At 53.7% G+C, this 14,955-nt stretch overlaps 5 protein-coding genes across 5 annotated transcripts; 3 read left to right on the top strand and 2 right to left on the bottom strand.

Annotated features, from left to right (window-relative positions):
- Positions 1-1,589: 1,589 nt before the first annotated feature.
- On the top strand, positions 1,590-1,976 carry KD926_004277 (uncharacterized protein; the record flags this gene model as incomplete). Its single annotated transcript, XM_053095104.1, has 1 exon — positions 1,590-1,976. The coding sequence occupies one exon, from the start codon at positions 1,590-1,592 to the stop codon at positions 1,974-1,976; it is 387 nt and encodes a 128-aa protein (XP_052950194.1).
- Positions 1,977-3,219: 1,243 nt separating this feature from the next.
- KD926_004276 (MFS transporter) lies at positions 3,220-4,913 on the bottom strand (the record flags this gene model as incomplete). The annotated part of the gene is made up of 2 exons (XM_053095103.1): positions 3,220-3,919; positions 3,985-4,913. 2 exons carry the CDS (start codon positions 4,911-4,913, stop codon positions 3,220-3,222), a joined length of 1,629 nt encoding a protein of 542 aa, XP_052950193.1.
- A 775-nt stretch (positions 4,914-5,688) lies between these two features.
- On the top strand, positions 5,689-7,755 carry KD926_004275 (cytochrome P450; the record flags this gene model as incomplete). The annotated part of the gene is made up of 6 exons (XM_053095102.1): positions 5,689-5,770; positions 5,834-5,991; positions 6,065-6,215; positions 6,272-6,747; positions 6,817-7,060; positions 7,124-7,755. 6 exons carry the CDS (start codon positions 5,689-5,691, stop codon positions 7,753-7,755), a joined length of 1,743 nt encoding a protein of 580 aa, XP_052950192.1.
- A 229-nt stretch (positions 7,756-7,984) lies between these two features.
- Positions 7,985-10,640, bottom strand: KD926_004274 (FAD/NAD(P)-binding domain-containing protein; the record flags this gene model as incomplete). The annotated part of the gene is made up of 6 exons (XM_053095101.1): positions 7,985-8,281; positions 9,158-9,194; positions 9,258-9,961; positions 10,027-10,221; positions 10,277-10,530; positions 10,580-10,640. The coding sequence occupies 6 exons, from the start codon at positions 10,638-10,640 to the stop codon at positions 7,985-7,987; spliced, it is 1,548 nt and encodes a 515-aa protein (XP_052950191.1).
- Positions 10,641-11,575: 935 nt separating this feature from the next.
- Positions 11,576-13,936, top strand: KD926_004273 (acetyl-CoA synthetase-like protein; the record flags this gene model as incomplete). The annotated part of the gene is made up of 5 exons (XM_053095100.1): positions 11,576-11,823; positions 12,033-12,157; positions 12,339-13,272; positions 13,335-13,717; positions 13,857-13,936. The coding sequence occupies 5 exons, from the start codon at positions 11,576-11,578 to the stop codon at positions 13,934-13,936; spliced, it is 1,770 nt and encodes a 589-aa protein (XP_052950190.1).
- Positions 13,937-14,955: the final 1,019 nt, after the last annotated feature.

The following is a 14,955-nucleotide window of genomic DNA, read 5'->3' as shown; positions in this document are numbered from 1 at the left end:
TAAGCCTATGATTCAATCTACGGAAGAATGCTACCCAAAGATCATCATGAAGAATCTACGTCGCGTGGGGATCGACTGGAGACCATGATTAACTCATTCTGTGTTAAGGTGAAAGCACAGGCCCTGACCTTATCAACAGACAAGTAAACTGGAGCGATGGCGGACTACGAGTTCCTCGGAACTATCCAGAGAAACGCAGGGAGGTGACCTGTGACTGTTCACTCTGGGAGGAAAAGAAATTGAACTAGCAGATGATGACTGAGTCACCTCGCCGAGATCAATATCTAAAAGTGTGCTGAATCGATGTTCATCAGCTGATGGCCGCTAAATCTCGCAACAGAGACATATCCTTTGCCTCGTTGGTCTTCATTCACCCGGAACGCTGGTCTAGCCGAGAAAGGGAAGTTTGAACGAGTTCTTTCAGGGCGCAGGCGACAGGTCGTATGAGGGAAGCGATTGGTATCCTGATACTTGGTGATGTCGATGGTAACGCGGGCAGGATTGCTAACTATACATCTCAGGCCGCAATTTTTGAGACATGCAGCTTCTTCTGATTGCGTCACAGAGAAATAACTACATCACTCACGGAGACATGTATAGCAGGGCTGATGCAGCCGGAGGCATTAAACCGAAGGAACTATACAGAGAAACGGTGATAGGCCAAAGCTCCGAGCGAAGTAAACGCCGATTGGAAGTCGTGAAGGTATCGGGCTGGGAACCGGCAAGAGTACTTCTCGAATACGACGTCGGCTTTGGGCTTTTAGGCGTGGGACCAGCCCAACACGAGAATTAGATGCTGAGCTGCGCCCCACTGCGTCCATATGTCAGATACCGTGGTCTTCCTACGGCAGTGTACTCCCACTGTATCGAGGGATATCAGAGCACTGGAATGAAGGGCCTTTCGAACCAACAAGGCTGAGAGGACTGCTGACGGGATGCCTGGTTGCTCAGTACGTGTGCCTCTCGTCTCTGAGTCGGTGAAGACACTCCCTCGTCGGACCGTCGGTGGATACGAAGAGTCGCATTCAGGTATCGAACAAGCGACAGAGCGGGTCAGTCGGCGAATATCGATCTAAACAGGGTCTAGGCATCTAATGGATTCGGTTCGACATCCCCGCCATACTGTCGGAGTATGACTGTAGGTGCATCGCCAAGGAACCTTCGACTGCTGGAAAGCCTCAGCGGACACGAACTCCAGACATCGAGATCCTTGGTTCACGAGTGCATGTCTCAGAGGAAAAGAGTGGCTCCATCTACCGTGAACAAGGCTTTCCAACGTTTGACCTGGCAGCGCGGGCTCGGGGCTGAGTATAGATGCTTACGGCAGTGAGAGGCCATAGAATGGCAGTTCCAAGAATAGCCAGACCAGAGAGGCCGCAGGAGGCCTTAACATGAATCCCGCTCTCTCAAGGATAGCAGGAAAGTGTATAAATACAGCCCATTCCCTACTCGTTGAAATATACTCCCCATCAGCTTCATCGCAGCATTCCTAAGCCTACAAGCAATCCCAACTAGATTCTCAAATCTCCAATCCATATTCAATTTCTGTTCTCGCAAGACTCCCTCCAATTCCAGCTTCAGCAATCAAAATGAAGTCCTTCACTGCTATCGTCTGCTCCCTCCTTGCGGCCTCCGTCTATGCTGCTCCGGTTGAAGAGCTCCAAGGACAGCAGGTGACCGTCTCTCTGGCCAACGACCAGTCTGGAGCCAATGCCGGCGTCCAGTTTGCGGCCGACGGCGCCGACAGGAGCATTTTCGCTCTCTACGGCGGCACCGCTGTGGGTGCCGGAGGCATTGTCCTGGCCTCGTCAGCGCAGCTCACGGCCTTCCCTCAGACCATCAACTGCGTCATCAAGAACAATGGCGTTACCATTGCCACCTTGACCGCCCAGAAGACCTTCGCCGACCTCGACGGCAACCCGAACGTGGTCGTTCCCGTGAACCTGAACAGGGGCATCATCAACTGCCGTGCTTAGTGGAAGGCAGCTCGCTCTGTGATACGACCATGATAAGAGGTGGGCGGCATGGTGAAAGTGGTCAAATGAGGACGCAAGACTGGGGGAACGACTGGTGGGGACGTGTGATTGTTAGGTCAAGTGACAGCTAGATTTTGTGCAGTGCTCAGTTCATGGCTTTAGTTAATGGAGACCTTATTTTCTCGATGAGTTCGCTTCCAGCTTTGGATCGTAAACCCTGTCAAGTAGAATGATGTCAAAGTGAATTGACGACAGTTTGGCCCCACGTCAAGCGTAGGTTTGGCATGAGTGCTAAGCTCGACCGGCGCTATTAATAGAGCTCCAAGGGACAAAGAAATCAAACAAAGAAATGACATCCCCGCAAAAATGGGTCGAGGTCGGAGAGTTCAGAATTCGCCGCCATGTGGGTTGCGTTGCTTCATGCAGGTGGCTCTCTGGACCATCGCCAGCAGAGGCATCGACGTCTCACCTTCAGTCATCTCGGATTTTAGGCACCCGACACGGGATTTTAAGGAGATTAGGCTGCCTCTTGGATTCTTAGATGCTCGGATGCTTAGATATTTGGATGTTTGTAAACGAAGCGGGACGCATTACGGACTGGTCGCGTCGCAAAGCGGATGAAGCATCCGCGGGGAAGAAAGAATTGCCACTCTTTGATCCATTGGTGAGTTCTCTGAACCAAACATCTAAGCGTCTGGAGGGATTGGTTACCACTCTGCGGGCGCCGATGATACGAGCCGCCCATGGCTTAAGAGTCACACCGACGTGGTGCCCGTATTCTGAGGTGGCAAAGCCCCATCAGTGATGAGGAGAGTGGGATGTGTGACTGAGATGTGTGACTGAGAGAGAGTGGGATGTTGAATGAGGGAGTGAGGGAGTGAGTGTGTTGTCTGTGGTGTGTGGTGGTGATAGGCAAGAAGCAAAGAGGCCGAAGGAGAGAGAAAGAGAGAGAGAAATTTTGATGCCTGGCATTTCTGGCAGCAACAGTCCCGATCGGGCGGGCCTGACATGTGACCGACCTCGTGATCTGGTGGCCTGAGGCCCTTAATGGCCGGACGGATTACTAATATTATGATTAACTAGTTAGTTAACTAACTTCTTTTGTGCAAGATTGAGTGCCCCCGAGAACCACTGTTCCTTCCGCCATCAATAAACATTAAAGGGCCCATCGGATGTACGGTCCTACTAGGGCCGGCTCCAGTAACCGCAGCCCTATCTCCTACGACCAAATCCCTCGTCGACTCTACCTCCCCTGAGCCGATTCCTGCCCGTCCGCCTCGCCATTCGCCATCGGTTCCTCTTTCGAGGCCTCCGGATTGGACTGGGTCACCTTGCCGAACAGCGCCTCTATGAATGCGTCCGACTCGGCGGCATAGTGGCAGCGCGTGCGGATCGCGGCGCCGTACCGATAGAACAGGAAGGGCATGGGCACGCAGACGAGGGCGAGGAAGGCGGGGATGGACGAGGCCCAATGGATGCCCAGATCGCGATACATATAGTTGGTGAACAACGGGAAGACGGCGCCGAAGACAGAACGCAGCGCGGCATTGGCGGCCAGCACTGAGGCCGCATAGATGGTATAGGCGTCGATCAGGTAGTTCAGCACGGGCAGGAAGACCATAACCATGCCGTAGCCGAAGGGCACTCCTGCGGCGATGGAGGCCATATAATGGATCGACGGCGAGTTCGTCCAGGCAAACCAGAAAAGCCCGGCTGGCAGGGCGATGGCGGCGATAAAGGAGTCCGGCAGGCGCGCCTCTGGAGGAACCCGCCCCTGGATCGCGAGGCACTTCGCTTTATAGCGGAAGTACAGGGGGAAGGTGGCCACCACGGCAAATAAAATGCCTACCAGGATACCGACGAAGGCAAGGCTGCCAATGCCTTCGCTCCAACCGCGGCCCCGCTGATAGACGATCGGATAGGCGGCAAATAGCAAGTACAGACTGAATGTCAGTGGTTCGTTAGCTAATGCCGAGCAGACCGAAGAGGGCATGAGGGTGATACATACATGCCGTAAATAATGGACAGGTAGATGGACAGCAGCAGCACGATGGGCTCGCGGATCAGCAGTACCCAGGGTCGCGAGAGGGCAGTCTTCAGCACGGCCCCGGCCGATTTCTTGCCGTGGTCCACGTCGACCTTGCTGCGATAGACCTGGCCCGTGAGGGAGGACAGGCGCGCGGCGCGCTTGCGCAGCAGGACGGGGGCGTAGGTTTCGGGCAGCGCCAAGATGATGATGATCCAGAGCAAGCCAGAGAAGGCGGCCAGCAGACCCTCAACCCAGCGCCATCCGGCTGCCTCGGACAGGAAGCCACCGATTATGGGTCCCAAGGTCGGTCCGAGGAAGGGCGCAGCGCAGTACAAGCCGCTGGCCAGTCCGCGACTCATGGCCGGAAAACAGTCGGCAATCACGCCGCCGGCGACGGCGAACGGGGCCGAACCCAGGCAGCCGGCGAAAAAGCGCAGGATGATAAGGGTCCATATATTCTGCGAGCCCGCGGATCCGGCCGTGAACGCGGTAAGGCCGAAGGAACTGGCGATTAAGATATATCGACGCCCGTAAATCTCACTGAGAGGCGCCCAGACCAAGGGACCGACGGCAAACCCGATCACGAACAGCGAGATACCTAGGATGGCTATCTCCTCGCTCACGCGAAAGTCGGTAACCACCTCGACGATGCCACCGGTGTAGGCGGATGAGACAAGGGCGACGGCCATAGTGGCGATGCCCACGAGGAAGGTGATCAGCCATCTGGCCACGGCCGAGTACTTCATGGGATCGCGCGGATCGTTCTCTAGCCAATTGACCACGAAGGGATTCTCGTCGGTGCCCGCGCCCTGGTAGGCATGATCGATCACCGGTTGCGTAACGGCGCCTTGATCGAAGATCAGTCGCCAAAGCGGCGTCTTGGTCGACTGCGGTGCTTCGCCTGCCATATTGGCAATGAAACGTGCTTCTGTAGTCAATTACCTTTGGAGCGGACAAGAGAACAACCCAGAGATCATGGAGGGATGGCGACAATCGAACGGCATAAGAATGTTCGATGCGCCTCGCCGATCCTTGGTTGTACACCGGAGGTATCACCATATCGTTGGGATTTGGAAGAAAATTTCGATCTTAGCTCGGTTCATCCCCGAGAGTTGGTCCCTGCTCCGTCCGGTGTAGTTTCTCTCCGTACACCATAATAAATAATAATCACGGGCTGGAAATCTCATCGCGCACTACGAACGTCGATCCTCACCGAGCAACCACCATGGTCAAGGCCACGGACTGCAGCCGAGATCGACCGCAGCAGACATGACTCGCTGTCACTAGATTGTGCTCACGATTATTGGTAGATGCGCCATGGACTCATGGCCCGTCGCGGCAGGGAATTAGAAGCCCTATGCGAGCCCTAATTGTTCGCCACCGGTGGAGCCGCGGATCAGGCGCTAAAAGTGTCTTAAAACCTCAAGATAGGCCTTGACCCACCCGAACTAAGAGAGCAAGATCCCCCTGATCGGATCCTGCTGGAATCTGGTTCCTCAGGGTCCGAGTGTCGCCAATGAAATATCACGCCAGGGCGATGACCGTCTCAACCCAATCTGAGATCTGGAAAAGGCCTCCGCCGAGGTGACATCATGGCCAGTCCAGCTCTCAGGCTCTCACTCTCAGGCGCACCGCCAATGTCGATCGCCGCTCCACGGCCCTCAGGAAGCCGTGGAATCGCCAATGAAGGCAGGCATTACCGCTGCCCAAAGGAGAAAGTGGGAAATGACATGGCTCTTTCGCTACGCAGGCCCAGTGACGTGTCGTAAGTGACACGGGTTGCTCGCAGACACTGTTGAAAAAGGACGGAAGTACTTTCAATCTGCAGAACGACCCGAGATCCAACACGCAGAGCATCAAGCACGTCCGTGTCTGAGGGCTTTTGTCTCACCGCAGCGAGGTCCCCTCTCTTCCAGTGCCATCTTCTCCCAGACTGCCATGCGTTCGAAGTTGGCTGCCGCCGTGGCAGCGTCCCTGGTTTTATATGTTCGTTGTCAGACTCTATTCCCCGTTGATACTACCCTTTTCGGCCTGATATACTCACCGGTTTTGGTCCCAGGGCATTGCCACAGTTATCTATCGCCTCTTCTTCCACCCTTTCTCAAAATACCCCGGACCTCGATTGGCGGCCATCTCGAACTGGTATACAACATTCTTCGCCTGGCGCGGGGATCTGCACCTCCGCGTACGCGACTGGCATGATAAATATGGTAAGAGTCAATTGGCGGGCGCGATGAGGCTGGATTCTAACACCGAAAATGCGCAGGCGATGTCATGCGATTCGGACCCAACTCAGTCAGCTTCAATACCCACACCGGCATGGGCGCCATCTACGGCGCGCGCGCCAACGTGCACAAGGCTGAGGGATACGCCTCAATGAGCGCCAGCCGGCGCACGCCTAACACTATCACCGCCGTGGATAAGACAGTGCACGGCTTTAAACGGCGCATTATGGGCCAGGTCTTCTCCGATCCGGGGCTACGATCCGTTCAGGACCGCTTCCTGATGAACATCCGCGATTTCACCGCTCTGCTGTGCTACGACGATCGACCCGGCAGCCTCGACAGCGGCAAAAATGGCAGTGGTTGGGGGCCAACGAAAGATATGGGTCGAATCTGCGGCTGGCTAGCATTCGACATCATCAGTGGCCTCTGCTATGATGAGGATTTCCGGATGCTGCACTCGCCCGACCTACGATGGTTTCCGTCCGTCATCCAGAAGATCGGGCAGCGGACCATGATGGTACGAGCATGAGCATTCGGCACCCCACCTCCCATTCTCCCTTGCTAGCAGAGCTAACCGTGAGTGTAGTGCATCGTGCAGCCCAAGGTGTTTGACTGGAAGATCGACCGCGTGTTGATGGCGACACAATATCGCGAGATGCTAGAGGCCGGCAGTTGGATTCGGCGGCGCGCAGAGACTCGGGCGCGCCTGGGCAACGACATCGAGCAGATAGACCTATTCTACAAGATGATGAACGCGACGGATCCGAAGACAGGCCAGAACTTTACCCAGAAAGATTTGTGGCTGGAGTCGATGCTTTTGCTGACGGCCGGTATGTCCTCCGTTTCACCCTCTGGTCATTCCTCGATATGAAACTGATACCATGACTTCGAAGGCTCTGACACCACTTCAACGGCCATGAGTGCCGTTTTTTTCTATCTAACTCACCATCCGGACGTGAGGGCGCGACTGACGCAGGAAGTACGTACCACCTTCACCAACGAGGAGGAGATTTGCATGGGGCCGCAACTGAACGGTTGCGAGTTTTTGCGCGCCTGCGTGAATGAGACCATGCGACTCATCCCATCAGTCTCGGGAGTGCCGCCTCGCAAGGTGCAGGCCGGTGGCATCACTGTGGACGGCGAGTATATCCCGGCCGGAATGACGGTGGGCACCTCCATCTACACCATTCAGCGCAATCCGCACTACTTCTTTGCACCGGACGAATTTCATCCAGAGCGCTGGATTATAGACGTGGATGCCGGCATCGACGAGGAAAGCGTTAAGACGGTCTGGCAAGCCTTCTGTCCTTTTGGCATCGGCTCACGCTCCTGTGTTGGCTGGCGTCTGGCCTGGGTCGAGCTTAATGTTGCCGTAGCGCGTACTATCTTTCTCTACGACATGCGCCTGGCACCTGATGCGCCCTGCTGCGGCGGGAGTCTGGCCGGATGTGGCTACGGCTTCAAGGGGTGGATGACCTCTGCCGTTGAAGGGCCATTGGCGCAGTTCCGGCCGCGTCAGTCTTGACAGAATGTTACATTTCTTATTATCTATAGCCGATGGCAGCAGTTCATTGCAAAGCATTTCTTTCTTACCTCCCTGGCGCGGCGGAGAGCCTCGCAGTTATGAGGCTGGGGTGACCAGCGAATAGCTTTGAGTCCGTGTTTATACTACATAGCGAGTGAAGTTTGGAGTTTGAAAAAGGAGGAAAGTTCGTTCCGTTTCTTTACCCTTCTATACCAATGTAAGCCTCTTCTTATTTAACCGGGACCCATGGCTCGCAAGGAAGCACCTGTAGATGCTGCGCCAGCACGGATCGCTTGCAGTTCAAAGCATCCAACGCTTTCCCCTTTTCTCCCGACACGGTATTGACGTGGACCCAGATCTCGTCAAAAGCGTTCATCTCCAACTTCAAGCTCCCGCACACGAGTTGCAGATCCAAGTCGACCTGTAGCGTTTGGCTGGCGACGCCGTGGAACACCCCCAGGTGGATGCCGCACACCTCGATCTCGACCATCGTTTCGAAGGTCAGGATGTCGACCCAGCCGCTCACCTGAAAGTCATTGTTAGCTCAGTTCAACTGCATGGAATAGTCTGAAGGCTAGGGGCCGGCAGTACAGTAAAGGCATCGATCGCGACATGGATAAGACGGCGAGTTTTGTCGCGCATTAGGGAGACCCTCGAGATGATTCCATCGCCCCGGAGTTCTTGTACGCTATACCTGCCTGGCTGCTGGTGGTTCGTGGCGAGAAGAAGACCTGTCGGCGATATTTAGTGTTTGATCGTTGCCCAGGCCATGTGCCATTGTCAATATACCGCTGTGATGCATCGTGAAAAACAATCAGATGATATGTGGAACAAATGGGGGAATACTGGCATACTCCTTTGAAGTCGGGCCAGCCCCTTCTTTATACTGTTCTCAGAAGATCTGGCTGCCCACGTCCTTGCAGTACCAAGAAGTCGGTGAAAGGCGCGAACCTATGGGCAGCGTCGTGTTTACCTCCCTATGGCTGCCGGTGGCCCCAGCCAACGCAAGGGACGCGTTACTTGAAGATGGGACTTCCAGCGCACTGACGTACACTGAATTTCCACCTTCAAAGAGCGACGAAAGCCGGGAGATGTCAAGGCTAACCACTGACGTAATTTCTGGTATGCGTCGTATTACTTGGAAAGTAAGGGGCGCCTCATGAGTCATTGTAGTAGACGCCTCCCCCGGGGAAGGGCTTTTTAATCTTCTCCTTGATTTATACATGGACTCGTTATCTCATTAAACGTTAAGATCTGTATTCACAGATACAGGGTTGTTACAAAATCATCCGCCTCCGACAAGCATGAGTCCGTCGGAGTTGAGACAGTAACTCTGTCCGGGCCTGTGAAGCCACAAATGTGCCTAAATTCTTGTATTATACTTTAATATATGTTAGGATACCTCGGCTTGCGTGGCGATGTGGCGATACATGTTGTACCTGTGGGTACTGTTAGCATTCCAATTGCCCTCACCAGGCCCAAGGGGTCGTCCCCTCACGTACTCGTTGACTTCTTCAATGGTCAGCTTTTGGCCTTCATGAGCTACCTTGTATAAGCTGTTGTTTCGTTGGCTAGAGAAACCAATCCGCTCCGACAGGTTCTCGCGAGCTCGGGCGCTGGCTTCCTGCACGCGACTGGCGCGAGGTTTGCGAATCTTTTCGTATATGTGCAAGCCGGCGGCCACATCTGCGGTGAATGTGTAACGTGGGCCAAAGATAATACCGAGAGCCGCAGCATCTTCGATGGCTTGACATGCCCCCTGACTCTGATCGGGAAGCATAGGATGGGCCGCATCACCTAGAAGGCCGGTACGACCATGGTACCATTTTGGATAAGGACTGTGAACATACAAACGCCAGGGCTTGATATCACAAGCATGGGTCAACAAGGCGCGCAAAGTCGGATCCAAATTGGGGAAAGGCGCCAGCAACTGGTCGCGCGAGCCCGAAAAATTCCAACCCTCCTCAGCCGTCTCCCCCGTCGGTTTGGCAAAGAAGGTGTAGAAGGAATGCATCTCACCGTCGCGACAGGCTGAGAAGATGATCTTGCCCGGACCGTGGCCGCCCCAGTACTCCAGAGCGTTGTTCACCGAGAGGTCCGGTAAGCCCAGCCGACGGACTTCCGCCGTGGGAATCACGCAGTGATATGAGGTCGAGGTGGCTGTCTTTCGTTCTGGAAGAATCCCCAGGGACTTTCGCACGGCGGACTGCATGACCGACCATTCATAAGCTTGTCAGGGCTTCTCACAGAGACCCGGGTCGAGGGACTTACGCCGACACCGTCTGCGCCAATCACCAAGTCATGGCGGGCGCGGATTGCATTCTGGAATGTCACGGTTCCTGTTTCATGGTCCACGGTCTCGCAGGCATGGTTTACCTTTAGCACGGCTGGCTGTCCTTCCCCGGGTCCGGTAGCAGATTGCATCAGCATGGCGTGCATGTCGACCCGGTAGAAGTTGTAATAAGGCTGGTGTCCGTCAGACAAGTCCGTCCTCGCCGGGTGAAAAGGAAAAGCAACTCACGTATCTCCATCTCACGGCATAGTCTGATAGGTCGTAGACATCCTGCACCTCCCCCGTTTCGAGGTCGTGTCGAATTAACTTCTCGACTACAATCGGCCGACCAACGCTAATATCCACCTTCCAGTCTTCCAGCCACCGCGTGCCGTTTGCACCGCAACTGATGGAGGCTCCCACTTCACCAGCGTAGTCCGCTCGTTCATAGATTGTTACGGCATGGCCTGCCCGTCGCAGCGATGTAGCGGCAGCCAGCCCCCCTGGATAAGACAATTAACGGCGCTCAAGGGTGACTGTCCTGGATCTTACCGATTCCTCCCCCAATCACGGCAACATCCAGCGGCTGCCATTCAACAGAGCGCGATCCCATTCTGTAAAAGGAGATTTCATAAATATTTTCCAAAGTACCTAGAAAGCAGCTTGGCGGAGGATGGGGATTCGTTTAGGCGAAAGACCGGACTCAAAAGATATAATAACGCCAAGTTAATCGTGGCCACTTAATGTATCTGTCCTGTCGGGCGAGGTGACGTACAAGATTATGGCTACGCAATCTGACCCATCCGGTGCGAACAGGCTGTGCAGCATTCCAGACGCGATGGATGCATGGCCGAGGATTATTAATAGCCATAACCTGCGCGCTCACGCCTTATCCTTGTGCTTGATCGCCCAGCGAGGGATAGTAGACGGCCTGAAAATTGATGTGCCACCGCCATCTCCCACCAGACGTCACCATGGCACGAAATATGCAAGGAGTTTAGTTCCGGAGGTCAAATCGAAGGTCTGACCACCATCAAGCTAGTCTGCGAACAGGGATGGGGAATTCTCACGAGGCGAGAGGTCCGATCTATTGATGGCCACATATGTGAGATGCGCAGAAATCACCGCAAGCGAAGGTGATACATGCCTGACAGTGGGTCATTTAGATGACTATAACAGGATCCTGTCATGCAAAGGTCCACTGGATTGTAACTGGAATGAGACAGATGCTAGGGAGGCAAGCGAATGGTGACCTGAAGTGTGGTCGTTACCTGAGTGAGTGACAATTAAAACATCGAACCCGAGCCTATCAGTGCAAGGACATGATGCAAGGGACCCAGTGGTCCCTAATTATTGAACTGCATGTTTGATATATCGAAGCATGGCTTGGCATCTTGTGGACACTGGGATTCACTGGATCCATCGAGATCACTCGTGCGCCGCCATGGCTTAATAGCCCCCCTTGTCCCAACGTTACAGGGGATCCTCAAATAACCAAATCTACGTACGCGAAGCGTTTGCGATATCTATATACTCCAAATAAACAAGATGACTGAACAGGAGGGGACCGTGCACGCGGTATTATTTCCGTCTTTGAACGACCAGGACGAGAAGGATATAACCGTTCATAGTCATGAGATCAAAGCGTCTCCGGCGCTGCTAAAAAGAATGCCCAGCTATTGCAAGTCTCAGGGAATCCCTGTAGCGCGATTAGTTCAGGCTGCTTGGGCGATCGTCGTTCAGCAATATGCCGAAACCGAATATGTTCTGATGAGCGCCGAGGAGGTTAGGAAGAGGTATGTCCCCAGATGATTCTAATATGCTGGAATGGGCATTAACTCCAGAAACCCAAGTGAATCATCTACTAAGCTCCAAGGACAACAAGACTTCGCTTGACCCGACACAAGCACGAGGCACAGTTTTTAATACAGCTGTGATGATAGCGGGGTATCAGGTGACAGAGGGGGAGGCCCAGTGGCTGGATGTCATAATGAAAGGAGAACAGGCATGCGATGCGGGTTAGCAATACGGCGAGCGAAGAGACTGAAGAGTACTTAGGGTCAGGGTGGCTACGATGTGTTGGTCCTACTGGACGTCGACTGCTCAGGGCCGCTCAGGCGTTTACAACTGGTTCACACGCGACGAATGTATTCGGACCGCCAGGCAAGCAACGTTGCCACCACATTGTGCCAGGTTATACACGAGCTGTTAGAAAATCCGGATGGAAGGATAGATGAACTGCAGCTCCTTAGCCCTTAGAATCTGGACGACGTGCATAAGTGAAACGACAAACCGTGGAACGGGACCGGAGAGGGCCGAATGGTTGCCGATGTGATCCGACAACATGCCACGGAACGACCCCAGGCCACGGCAATTGACGCTTGGGACGGACAAGTCTCGTACGAAGAGTTAAATCGGTTGACCGCACGACTTGGTCAGCGTCTGTACGACGCCGGCGTCGGACCGGGCGTGATGGTCCCTGTCTGCTTCCCACGCTCTTTATGGGCCATAGTGGCCGAAGGGGCTGTGTTGCAGGTTGGAGGCGCTTTCGTCCCCATTGATCCGGCCCATCCCACCGAGCGAATGAATCAAATCGTCAATCAAACGAAGGCTCGCTTGGCTCTGACCGCTCCGTCATTTGCAGATCATATGGCAACATTGGTAGACCAAGTGATCATGGTCTCTTTAAGTCTGAAAGAGGATCGAGCGGACGAGGACCTGCCTTGCCTAGATATTGACCTCGATAGTCCGGCGTACATACTGTTCACTTCGGGGAGCACCGGACAGCCCAAGGGATGCGTCGTACCCCATTGTGCGCTAGGCAATGTACTCGCGCAGGCAAGTGCCTTGCACCTGCGATCCGATAGCAGGGCATTTCAGTTTACATCTTACAGCTTTGGTGTGTCGCTCATTGAGATTTATTGTGTGCTGACTGCGAGTGGCACCATCTGCATCCCATCAGACACGAACCGGTTGAATCGACTGACGGAGACCATGCAAATGATGCGTATCAGTTGGGCGTACCTAACCACGGCTACGGCTGCGTCGTTGCACGCCGGTGAGGAGCTAGCGGAACTGCAGACACCCATCCTGACCGGAGAGCCGTTAGACCCGAGACAGGTCCGGAAGTGGGCTCCGCGGGTGCAGCTCTGGCAGGGATTTGGATGTACCGAATGTGCTGGTGTCTTCGCCCACGGCCAATCTGTGGCTGGGTTAATCCCGCGAATCCCAACCGCCTGGCGCCCGTGGGTGCCGTGGCTGAGCTGGTGATCGAAGGTCCAGCTTTGGCGCAAAGATATCCCCACAGTCCCGCACAAACAGCTGCAGCATTCCTGCAACAGTTGGACTGGTGGGAAGCCTTACGCCCAGGTGTGCCATGTCGATTGTACCGAACGGGGGATCTGGTGCAGTACGAATCGGACGGAAGCCTTCGCTATATTACGCGTCGGGACACGCAAGTCAAAGTGCGAGGAATGTGCGTGGAGCTGGGTGAGATCGAATATCAAATTCGACGGACGGCAGAACTGGACCGTGTGGTTGCAGAGGCTGCGGTCCCGGCCGATGGGCATGAGGGACCGGCGCTGGTGGCATTTCTGCACTCCAGCACCATGCCAACCCTAGGAGGCAAAAGGATGCTGGATGGGTCGCTGCTGTGGACTGACGACCCTAAGGGATTTGTGTTGCTGGCAGGTAGGATCAGGCAGTCATTGTGCCAGCTGTTACCGGACTATATGTGGCCGAGCATCTATTGTCCACAAGAATTTTCGATGAGCCGATGTGGGTCATGTGGCCCACCGTGCTGAATAATCAACTTTTTCGTCTCAGGCAGCCGAATATCGACCTCAGCCCACCTGGAACCTGGCACGTTCCAGGGAGCTCAATTACAATCTCATTGGATTTGAAACATAGTCGGAGATCAACCGGTTCAATCTATACCGTCGTAGGCATCATCTCCACATTCTGGGTCAGAATTGGTAGCGTATGATGGAGCAGAATCGATTCTTCCCCATTGGCGTGAGCATTCTAGGTTGCTGCGTCGATATATGTTCACCTTTGACGATACTATATCAGTTGTGACATCCTGAGTATGCAGCAACGCCCTATACCAGGAGGCAGGGTGTTTGTATGGTTTGCACTGTTTGACTCGTTTGTCCCACGCAGTGGGTTTGTTTAGGTACTGCTTCATGCAGTAAATCGCTGTTTTCTTCTTTCCTCAACCTAGTGTTTTGTAACTAGCCTACAATAAAGATCATTTCTTCATCCCTGAGGTTGTCACATCAGTAATTCGTTGACTATATCGGCAAATCGTCAAGATTACTTAATTAGGACCAGCTATTTAAAAATATGACGATTTTACTCCACATAGTCACAATATATATCTAATGTGAAGGGCTCAACCTAGGATCGTCATATTCAATTGATCTGACCTAGGTAGCTGTCACGGGCTTGGCAGTGAGTAGGTGCGCTTCTACCCGCCAAGACCGTTTAGTAGGACAGTTACCAACTGAGCTACTAAAAAGACCAGAATACCAAGTCGAAGACTTGGTATGCGCATCGCTCTATATAGTAGGCCTTGGTCAGTTCGTCACAGTAGCTGACAACGAGAATATCAAACATGAAAAAGAAAGGAAAAGAGAGTAAGAAATAATCTTACAATACAACAGTTGCAAGAAACTAGCAGATAATGCGACACGCTCGTCACATCCAATCAATTTTCGCTTAAATTTATGACGAGTAGGCATTATCTATCAGCATTAATATTCTTATTGTATCTGCCTTTATAGAGTGTCGCCGGATCTCTTGCAAATCTCTTCCCTTATTGAATAACGTAATCGGACACCGAACCGCCGTGACACCGAACCGCCGGTGGTCCGCCGCCTGCCTCACCGCTTCAAATCGCTAGAATTCAACCTTTTATAATTCATTCA

The sequence above is a fragment of the Aspergillus affinis genome (assembly GCF_023601865.1).
Source record: "Aspergillus affinis strain CMG 70 chromosome Unknown NODE_206_length_36808_cov_88_657238, whole genome shotgun sequence".
Classification (NCBI taxonomy): Eukaryota; Fungi; Ascomycota; class Eurotiomycetes; order Eurotiales; family Aspergillaceae; genus Aspergillus; species Aspergillus affinis.
This window is presented reverse-complemented; position numbering and strand designations above follow the sequence as displayed.